Source organism: Quercus robur, chromosome 1 (assembly GCF_932294415.1).
Source record: "Quercus robur chromosome 1, dhQueRobu3.1, whole genome shotgun sequence".
Taxonomy (NCBI): Eukaryota; Viridiplantae; Streptophyta; class Magnoliopsida; order Fagales; family Fagaceae; genus Quercus; species Quercus robur.
In genome coordinates, this window is record NC_065534.1 from 20,245,623 (window position 1) to 20,257,296 (window position 11,674).

The window sequence follows — 11,674 nt, forward strand, 5'->3', positions numbered from 1 at the left end:
CTGCTCTTTCTTTTCTCTCTTTGCTATGATTGATTTTGATAATTCACTGATATCTTAAGGTTGCTATACAATAATAATAATATTATGTTCTTTGAATATGAGCTGGAACCTACAATTGACTGGTTGTTTTTGTATATGATGAAGTAATCCATCACATTTTGTCTAAAAAGAAGTAATCCTAAATCCATCACATTTTGTCTAAAAAGAAGTAATAAACAGTAACACAGTTCTAGAAAGAAAAAAGAAAAAAAAAAAAAAAGGAAAAAAAATTGATGTCGGTGTTGTTTGTTTCGTAAAATATGAAATTATATCATGGTGAAGGACAAAGTTGCATTTTCCTTTGCGTGTGATTGATGTAATGTAGGGCCACCTACTCTTGGATGCTTTGTTTTCATTTCTGGGTGGCAGCCAGCCAGTACACAATACACATTAACTTGAGGTCACGATCTGTGTGGTCTTGATCTGCGTGATTATAATACTCTTTCAATAAATGAAAACTTCTCAGGTTTTTTAACTTTCTCCAGAGGATTCACATCGGTTAAGTTAAAAAAGCATATAATGAGACTCCAAATTTGTCTAATAAATCTCTCAAAACGCTCACCAGTTATGTACTCATTAGGCAAAATAACATTTTTTACTATATATTTGTTGTCCAAATTTAGAAGATGCTGTAACTTATGCAAATGGTATTTTTTATTCATTCTTTCTCTCACCCAAGTACATTAGCATTATCTACTTTCGTCCTTGTTGTTTGGGTGTTGTGCTGATGATTTGGGAAAAGGGTAAAATGATAAAGAATGGAGGAAGAAAGAATATTTTTAGAAATTTGTTAATGGATGTAGTAGTATTTGTCAGTGAATTAATTTAGAATAGTTTGTTGGGGAAAAAGAAAAAAAAAACATTTTCATGAAATTAGTATCAAAATTTTCTTAAAAATGGTTTGTTAAGGGCTATTGAACCCATATATATATATATATATATATATCATAGATATGTGGATGATTTTTTAATAAAAATTATTAGCTAACTTAAAATATAAAAAGTAGGTCCTCAATGTGAATGTTCTTAACCGGGTGGTAATGCATAATAGACATGGTGTTTATGCTATTGTTTAAAGGGAAATATTAACCAATGCTACAAGAACGTTGGTTTAGGAACTTTTCTAATATGGTGTTAAAACATTCTTAAAATAGTTTGTTAACAAATATTTAAATGTTGACAGCTTTTTATATTTTTTATGTAAATAATATCAAAACTTTCCTAATATAATTTATTGTTACTTACAATAGTCAATAAATTATTAGCTTTTGACCCTTTTTTTTCCATTTGTATCTTTTATTGAAGCTTATATTCTTGGGTCAACAAGTAACTTTAGAATAATTGTTAATAAATCATATTAGAAAATTTTTGACCTCATTTTTATGAGAAATATAAAAAGCAGTCAATAGAATTAATTATTTTTTATTTTTTCATAAAATATTTTTAAAAATAGTTCCTAAACCAATACCTTTTAAGGCATTCTTTAACATTTTCATATATACATATATATATATATATATATATATTCTTTTAGTTAGTTTGGATTTCTCAATTAAACCAAATAATCTCAATTTCTCTCATATAAAACAAGAGTAATGGTGATCGACCCTCTATCTATAAAATTAGGGCTTCAACTGTTCAATTATCTCTCTAGTGTTTGGTCAAGAAATAAATTTCAAAATGGAATATAAAGAAAATAAATAGGAACGAGGGTTTGAATTCTAAACGTCTGGGTTTGAATTCTAATCATCTTTTATATTAAAAGGTGTCAATCATTGGACTAAAATAAGAAATTAGATGCAATGTATCATAAATTCATAAGAAGGAATGGATTGTACTCTTTGACTATAGAGCAACGAATACTTAATTAGCTGACAATTCAGCATACACATGCAAGAAAGTTAGGTCCATGTTTTGCATCGGAAGGGAACATTTAACAGCCACCAGTGATTATTATAGATCAGCATCAAATGAAAATGGACCATTTACCTATATAGCTTGGGCTACGGGATCTTTAAAAAAAAAAGGAGGAAATTCACATGGGCTAGCCAATTAGACTTGTTCGAGGCACCTACCAAATCAAACGGTCCATACCCATGAAATGAAACCACCTGAAGTATATTGTGAAAGTTACTACTTTCACCGTAAAGGTGTAAAGGTACGAGAGGTTGTTGGTTTTTATTTTTATTTGAGATAAAATTTTTACTATAATTTAATTTAAATGTATGTATATGTTTATTAAAAAAAAAAATGTATATATGTGAAGCTTCTTTATAGAGTTTTGAACTTCAACTTTTGTTCTTCACTTACAAGAATTTTGTACTTATAGATTGTGAATCAATGGTACGTAGTGGTAGAGGTGGATGATTTTAATCTACATACTTAATACAATAACGCAGCCACTTGCATCCTCTTTACAAGTCTTATAGTGTTCCGTTGCGATAATTAATTCTATTAAAAAAATAAATTAAAAAAACCTTTCTGGTTGCCAAATTTTGAAGAAAAGAGATAGAACTTGTTTTTTGATGAACTAGTTAGGTCAGGAAAAACAAAGAAAAAGTATAGTGCAATTTTTGTACTTTACTTTGTATAGTAGTACTTTAAAAAGAAAGTCAAAAACATTATATAAACATAATCCTACCTTATTCAATATCTTCTGAGTTGAATTAAAGAATTTCACAAAAAGTTGCCACTAGATTTCTAAAGTGGGTGACAATTATTAGTGGAAAATTTGAGAAATTCAGAAGTGGTCTTAGGAAGTAAAGTGAAATCTTTTCTTGTTAGCGAAGAAAAAAACAACGGGAAAAAGAAAGTGTAGCTTAATTACCTCCTTCCTTCTTGGTTAGGCCGATTGATGATGTAGTAGTAGCTTTCAAAGCAATTGATGAGACAAGGCCAACTAATAACAAGACTTCTATCTTGTTGGTTTATTAAATTTAAAACTCAATAGTCAATACCGGTGGATCATGAATGTGCTAACTTTCCTAAAAGTGGGGAGTCCATTGTGGGGTCATGATCGAAAACGCGTGAGATACTTTCTTTCATATTTTATGGGTTCTATATACTTGTGAGATCTATGTATTATGATATTTTATAAATTAATTTTTCCATGAATTGTTACGCATTATGTTAGCAAACTCTACGAGAGATAATTAAATCTCTAACTTGCTCAAGATATCTACGGGTTATGAACAAAGTAAGAAGGCTGGGGTAAAAACTTATATACAATTCCTTAATCATGTTTAAGGATCTAATATATAGCACATAAATAATTGTATCTAAATTTTACCCTGAGTAGTGTAAACTTGAAAGGGTAACACTTTTCCTTTTAACATTTTATTTTTATATTCACTTGCTTAAACATAGAAATTAGTCAAGTTGGGTACCTTTTAGCATGGTGGAATTGTGAGTAATTCAACTCACCAAGTTTGCTTTGACCATGATTTACTCCCAGAAATGCTTAGAACATAGGAATTTTAAAAGCCCGTGAGTTCTTTCAAGTTTCATCGTGTGGTATGGATTGGATCAGAAGTTACCATTCAAATAAGCTCCTAAAATCTCTCATAGTATTACTGGTCAAAGTGAGTCACTAGGAAAGGACTCTGGGCCTTGGCAATAGCTAAATCAAAAAGCTTCAAGAATGTCATTGTTCCCGTTGAATCAGTAAGAGCATTCGCATTTGGTATTGCAAATGCTATATGTAAGAGAACTTTAGCATTAATGCACCAAACAAGCCCAACATCAGGACATGCAAACACCAACTATTGCAAAAAAATTTCAAGTGCAATTCTACTCTTAGAATTGCACTGTATCACTATTTCAAGCAACTGTTTGGTGGCCCATTTCAAGCAACTTTTTGAGTATTTTAAACACACTTACATACATTTCCACGCACTTTTTCATCCACACGTATATTAAAAACATTCTAACAATATTACTCAAACAATACTACCAAACACCCCTTATTCACTTTATCAATTCCTCTCTCTCTTACCAGGTTTTGGATTTTTGTTTTTATTTGAGTTTTATGATATATTATTTTACTGTGTAGAAATACTATTTTAATGTGTTATATTATAAAATAAAAGTTGTGATATTTAAAATAGTATAGAATAATTGATAAAATAGTTTTTTAAAATAGTAAAATAATATGAGATAGAATTTTGAGACATGAATGGTGAAGTGATGGTCTCATTTCAAGGTAGGATTTAAGTCGTTGTATCTAGAAGCTACTGAATCATGTGATTGATGTAAGTACGATTTTGACATAGACTCAGAGTATGCTTCAAGGTTGGCTGCAAACGACTTCGGGGACCATCTTCTTTGGCATGTATAGTAGAAAAGTCCTTTATGCATAAATTAAAAAATAAAAATAGATTACAGTTGAAAATTTGAAATGACCAAAAAAAATTTTGAATTCGTAGGAATGAATTGAAAATAAGTTAAAGTTAGATGGTGTAGTTTATAATTTAATTTAAATTATTTTTCTTGGTACTTTGTTCCGATCTTAGTTCTTTTTATGCAAAAATTGAACACACAAAAGACTAACATTCATTTACAAAATTATAAAATACAAATCCATAATTGCATGTTTGGAAGGAATTAATCTACTGACTTGGAATAATTATCTTATAATACACATAGAGCATTTACATTGGATTAACTAAAATTATAGTCAAATTCAACCAAAAACCTACTTTATTTATTTTAGAATTTACCCATTTTCACATGGGTTTTCATCAAACTTTTCCTTTTTTTTTCCTCAATCTTTAATTAATATATTTTTAATTATTTTCTTTATTATTTCCCCTCTACTTCTTCTCTTGCTTCTCACTTTGCTTCACTAACAACACAAACCCAAAGCCATCACTCTTGCAATGCAAGTCCTAAACTTTAAAGCCACAATTGTCACCCATGACCACCCAACCCAAAGACACGAATCCTCTCTCTTAGTAACCATACACCTGCTCATGATTAAATTCTTGACACAAATCCAAATCAAGCCTACATATTAAATCCCACATGCTCATGCTCATTACTCCATGGTCTATAGATGATCTAAAGAGAAAAAAAGTGAATATAGAGAAAGCATGAAAATGGCATGAGCTTATAGTTATGGCATGATGGGGAGAGCTTTTGTAGAGAGAAAAAGAGAGACATTGAGTAGTAGAGAGAGAGAGAGAGAGAGAGAGAGAGAGAACTCAGTTGCTAAGCTACAGTGCTAGTCAGATTTGGCTATGCACTGGAGCTAGCAATTATATATGTTGGCTGTTTTTTGAGTTGTACTGTCAAATTTTAGTTGGACTAATCGGTTGGGTAGTCGATTGCTAATGCTTTAAGCATTAGCATTAACCGTGCAAGACATTTTTTTGTTAACCAAATTGAATAGAATTATAACGAAGAATCAACCAAAAAATGTCCCACATCACATCAGACATGTACTATGTTTTAATCCAATGTATAAGAAAATGAAGAGTTTGATGTATAATGTATAGTGTATTCAAAAAGTGAATAAGTGAAATATAACAAATGGTTTTTTATTTAAAATTTGGTTAAAACTTGTAAAGCCGAATTTAAATTTAATGTTATTTCAGGGACCACACTGCTTACTGCTTAGGGTTTGGCCATAAAAATAGACAGAAAATGTGTAAGAATTTTGTTGGATTTAGATGCCATGCAATTAATTGCATGGTGCAAATTACCATAATGTCGTGAGATGTAAAAATTTGAAAAAGTAAAAAAAGTATAAAAAAGAGAAAAATTTAAGGTATTTTTTTTTTCCTAATCTAATGATTGAGATTAAAAGTGAATTTTTATCACACATTCATTATTGCTATTGCACCGTACCACAATCCCATTTTGTTTTGTAGTATTTTACTCCTTATATGACAAATATATGCCTTATTTGGTAATAGCAAGTTCAATATAACATTCTTTGAGTATGTTCAGCTCATTTTTCCAGCAAAATGTTCATCTTTTCATTTTATTTTTTGTTGGGCTTTTCGCCATAAAACATATAGAAATTTAAATTGTTGATTTTTCCTAACAATTTAAAAGAGAAAACAAAATTTTCATATTTTTTATTTTTCAATGTTTTCAATATTGTTCTTAATTATTCAATGTATTTTTTGTATTCAGTTTCAGGTAAAAAAAAATTAAAATTTTACTTTCTAAATATAATTTTTGTTAGATTAAAAATGAATATTGTGGGGATAAATGAGCCGAATAGGAGTATTGGGTCGTGGGTCATGCTTGAGGATATAAGGGAGTCATGTGGGTCAATGGGTCGAGGACAAGGACAAGTAATAACGAACAATTGGTGTCTCTTGAGGATCCAAACTTCCTCAGGAAGCATTGTGGAAGGTTAGAGCTCGGTCGCCTAGAGAATACCATGAAAGAGGCAACCATACTTCTGAGGATAAACTTCAGATAAATGAGTCCACAGTAAACTAAGAAATATATGAGAAGAATGTTACTACCACCACATTAAATGTTTTGCATCTAACCAACTGACCTCATTTATGTGGAAATGACCACTGAGCAAGGATATCTCAGTTTACAGCTACTCACAAAACTTCCAGGAGGTTTTTAATGAGACAAATATCCAAAAGAGCGCCTACATGATCAACAAGTGGAAGGTTGGGATTGAAAATAATAGGACTATATAAGGAAATGGCCCCCTGAAAAATGGGGTATGGAATTTGAGAGGAAAATAAAGAAATCCTTATACTTAGAAAAAACTTGAGTAAATATAAAAACACTTATCCTCAGACTTGACCAAGAAGTGTTATATTCCCTTCAAATTGTGTTTTCTTATATTTCTAGCACGAATCCAATCTATTGTGGCCCATACTTGATTTATTGAGTCTTTTACCTGTAAAATCCACTCTCTAACAAATATATTGTTTTGGGCTTATTGTGCCATCATGTATTTTTGTTGGGTTGTAGGTCTAATTCTAGTCCTTACAAATATTAAATTAATTTATGTTCTTATTTTGAAATAGGTATATAAGAATAATTTTATGAAAAAGGTGAGTCATAATTTTTTTATAAAGAAAATTTTGTCTTTTATTATTTGAATATAAAGGGGGAGGAGGGGACCAGCCTTACTAACCATATTTAAATGTGACAACAACAATATCCTACTTTATACACATAAATAAATTAATGTGACCCAAAACACCATTAAATTGGCCAATCAATGAGAGTAGATTAAATCATAGTCTAATTCAATCACATCAAAGTATTAGTGGTTTCGAGCGATTGAAAACAACAATTCTTATTCGAACTAATATCATGTTAGGTTCAAACATAAATCTTATTCTATATCAACATTCTAACCATGAATCACAACTTTATATGATATAAATAAATTTCTTTAAAAAATCATAAGATTTTGAAATTATATAGAAGAATCTAGATGGTTTCGAAATGTAAAAACGTCCAAAATCTTCAGAATTTGATATTTTTCTCATTCACTTTAATTTGAAATAATTCAAATTTACTTTAATATTATTTTCGGGAAAAAAAAAATTTATATTTTCAGAAACAATTTAAAAATCCAATGGTTGTAGTGACTCATTATCCCTGTCTGACACACTTCACACCTTTCCCAACACAAAAGATGAATGTGGTGGATGTACTCTGTTCCATTCTTCAATTATAAAGTGAACTTTACTATCTCCCACACAACACAACACAACACAACACAACGGTGTCTTTATAGTTTGTACCAGACTCCATTAACAGCATCACAGCAAGAAAGAGCCAAGAAAGGAAAGTGTGAAAGAGCAGAGTGAGTTGATAAGCATTAATCCAATGGCAATGGCAATGTCAATGGCAGTGTTGGCAATGCTGCTGCTGCTGATGATGATGAAGACACTTGATGCAGACAACACAAATGGGTTGTACCAGCCGTGTGGTGACACCAAGATCCAGAGATCCGATGGGTTCACATTTGGAATAGCATTCTCAACCAAGGACTCATTCTATTACAACCAGAACCTGTCTCATCAGCTCTCTCCCTGTGACCGCCGCCTCTCTCTCGCCACCCTCAACTCCCAGCTCGCTGTTTTCAGGCCCAAAGTCGATGGCATCTCCCTCCTCACCATCAACACCTCCAGCTTCTCTCCGGTAATATCCACTCATTTCATATCTTTTAGCTCTAGTTTTTCAAATCCCATATGTTATATATCATTGTCATAGTCATGTATGCATCAATTTTGGTTCTTCAGCTGATGATGCCCTGATGGGTGCTACTGTTATGATAAATATGACTCTAAATAAATGGGTTATTAGCACTTAACATTGTTAAGCAAATGCCAAATGTTGTTACTTCCTAGTGGTGTAGTGCTCATGTTTTTACATTCAACAATACTACACAACAAATTTCACAACTTGTTGAGGCACTGACATCACTTTTAATGCACACCAATCACAAACTGTCATCTTAACAGTTGTGAAATCGATCGTGCATTAAACTTTTTTAATTTTTAAAATTGTATTAAAGAATGTGAATGTTTATATTAAAAAGTTGAAGAATGGGGTTGCCTTTTTATATTGGAAAGAAAAAAGAACAAGAATACTAGAGTTACAAACATAGTACATTGGGATCGCTGCGACTTCATGAATTAACATGCATGATCTGCCTGCGGTGTGTAAGGTGGGTGGGTAAGGATTCAGTAACTTTGTATGAAATCATATGAAGTGAATTGAGGAATATTTGAAGACTTAGAGTTCAATAGGGATGAGTGATTAGTTATTTGGGTTTGATGACAGAAAAGGTGAACTAGATATAATCAGCCTTTGGAGCTAAAAGAGTAGTGTTTTTTGGGTCTCCCAGTTCGTGTTACTCTTTCTCTTTGTGTAAATAAGCGATTGAACAGAAATGGGAAAGTACATTTACAAGGTGTGATTTGACTCTTGAGATTATAAATTATTTGATAAATATATGTGTTCATTTTATGGGATATCTTGAAGTATTTACTGATAAAAAGACGTTCTGCACATTAGAACATTTGGATACCATTAAAGCATGAGACAGAAGAGTCAAGGCAGGAGAATCTGGATGCTTCAATTAACCCTAAGGGGTAGCACCATTGACTGGGAGCCATTGGTTTGAATTGTGCCCCCCTCCCCCTCTCTCTCCTCTAGGGATATTATGTGGTGATATATATTATTCCACTTTAAATTTGTTGGCCTTTTAGGTAGGTCTCCAGTATATCCTCTCAGCGTTGGAGGACTTTACACCTCTATTATGATAGTAAGATTGTATAATTTAATAGCTTTTTCCATTGCTCTCCCTGGATTTTCTTCATTCCTGATTTAAAAGATACATGCTTGCTTCTTGCTGGTACATGTGAGTTTTGGCTGATGTTTTCAGAAGTTATGGCCAATTTGATCTGCTAAGACTATTTGGGGTTTAGTGTGCTTGTTGCCTATTGGTTTGGATTTTCTGTGGATTAAATCCATTTCTAAATCTCAAATAGTGTTTGGTTAACCCAAGAATAAGAAGATTAAAATTTAAACTGAAAGTTTGATAAAATCACAATCAGGCAATGATGTATTATTCAATAAATGAAAGACACTTAATAACAGGCCAAACCAAATGGCACCCAAAGCCTGTCAGATATCTTAATGGATGTGGATATCAGAAATCAGATTCTGCATGCACAATAATTGATCTAACTTCAGTTAGTCGTAAGAGTGTACATTGAAGTTGATATGATCATATTAGTGATGAGATTTGATACTTGCTTGACCCTCTGATTAAGGTGTTTATGATCAGTTGAGTTGTTGGGTAGAAAGACATCATGAAAACCACAGTTTCCGATCAATCTAATAAATTGAAAGGCCTAGTTTTAGTCAATTTCCACTTGGTGGTTCACTATATCATGTGTTAATTCATATTACTTCATATTCACATACTTATGTCTCATGCAATTGCATGATTTTGTTCATGAATTTTTATTTTGGATGTACAGCTATTGCCATTTGGTACTTATTAGAGACTTTTGGAATAGAATTATTCTTTTCTTTGACAAACAGATTATAATTGTCAATTAGGCCATTCATAAAATAGACATAAATATTGGATTTGAGTAGTGTCCTCTCTAGGTCCTTGTCATCTTATCTCTAAGATCTTGCCCTGTTGCAAGATGCATGGATACTCCATTTTAGCTCACGTACCCGTATCTGATATGTATTGTACCGGTATCATACCGGATACCTCTAAGATACATGGACAATCATTTTTTTTTTTTTTTTTGAGTGCCAATACATCTAGGATGCATCTGTGATATGACTTAGATACCATTGTAACCCAACCCCGATAGTGAGAGATAGCTCAAACTCGCAAGAATTTTTATTTATATGCTTTATGTATTGGTTTTAATGTTGAATACTTATCTAATTATCTTTTATTTACTCTTTTGGATCTTGGTTTGTATTCTACACAACATTTAATGGTCATGGCTTCACTTATTATCCATTATTGTTTTTAAATTGATATATGCTTAACAATATATAAAAAATATATTAATAAGTAAATTAATGCAGTATCCTCGACATATCATAGCCTAAGTTTTTCAAGAAATGTTGTATCCCTGTACCCATGCATCTTTGCATTTCATCTTCTGTAAATTTCATGTGTTTGTCCATGTAATCTGGATCTCATCATTCTCTGCAAAATAATTCTGTTACTTAAATTCTGTGCTTCACAGGATGCTTATGGTGGGTATATGGTGGCATTTGCGGGGAGAAAGTATGTGGCAAGGTCTCGCCCTGCTTTTGTTGCAAATAGCACCTATATTGTAACCAGTTTCACTCTGGTAATAATGCAAAAGCTTGCACCTGGTTCATATTCTTTTAAATAGACGGCTCATATTCTTTATGATCTAATTAAACTAAATGGACATTGAACAAAACAGGTACTTGAGTTTCAGAAGGGTAGGCTGCAGAATTTGTATTGGAAGAGAGATGGATGTGCTTCATGCTCAGGTAAATCTAATTTTGTTTGCCTCAACAAACAAGATTGTGCCATTAGAACATCAAGCTGTAAAAACCGAGGGGGTTCAGTAGATTGCAGTCTTGGGATACAGCTAGCTTTTTCTGGCACAGATAAGCATCTGATGGCTCTCAATTCATGGTATGAAGTTGAAAATCTTCGACAGTATTCCCTCTATGGCTTGTATTCAAACCTCAAAAATTCTCTCACTAACCAGTACAATGACTTCTTTTAGCGATGGGGAAAAAAGCCTCTTTCAGTTCGTGTCAAACATTCCACCGATTGTCTTCATTTGTGATATCATGTTGTAATCTTGTGACAGTTCATCTTCACTTGCCCCTCTTATGCCTTCTTATTCTAAGAAAGCATATTTCCTCCTATCTCGATTTTGATTTTCTGAGATCTTTATAGCTTGCTAGATTTTCAAACCTCTGTTTTCTTCTTGGTGAAGTATTTGATAGTTCTATTGTTTGATTAATTGGATTATATAATGAAAGGAAATAGTTGACTTCTGTCCTGCTGATCAAATTATTTATGTTAAAGCAAATGTGTGTTCTTGTTTGGTTATTGAGATTAGAAATTGGCTTTAATCATCCATTGATCATCGAACTCTTTATTTTGTGGACCAAG

The 11,674-nt window shown here is 32.0% G+C and overlaps 1 protein-coding gene across 1 annotated transcript; it reads left to right on the forward strand.

Moving 5' to 3' along the window:
- Window positions 1-7,616: 7,616 nt before the first annotated feature.
- LOC126724888 (uncharacterized) lies at window positions 7,617-11,556 on the forward strand. Its single transcript, XM_050429321.1, has 3 exons — window positions 7,617-8,172; window positions 10,761-10,868; window positions 10,968-11,556. Exons 1-3 carry the CDS (start codon window positions 7,858-7,860, stop codon window positions 11,277-11,279), a joined length of 735 nt encoding a protein of 244 aa, XP_050285278.1. The 5' UTR covers window positions 7,617-7,857; the 3' UTR covers window positions 11,280-11,556.
- The last annotated feature ends 118 nt before the right edge of the window (window positions 11,557-11,674 follow it).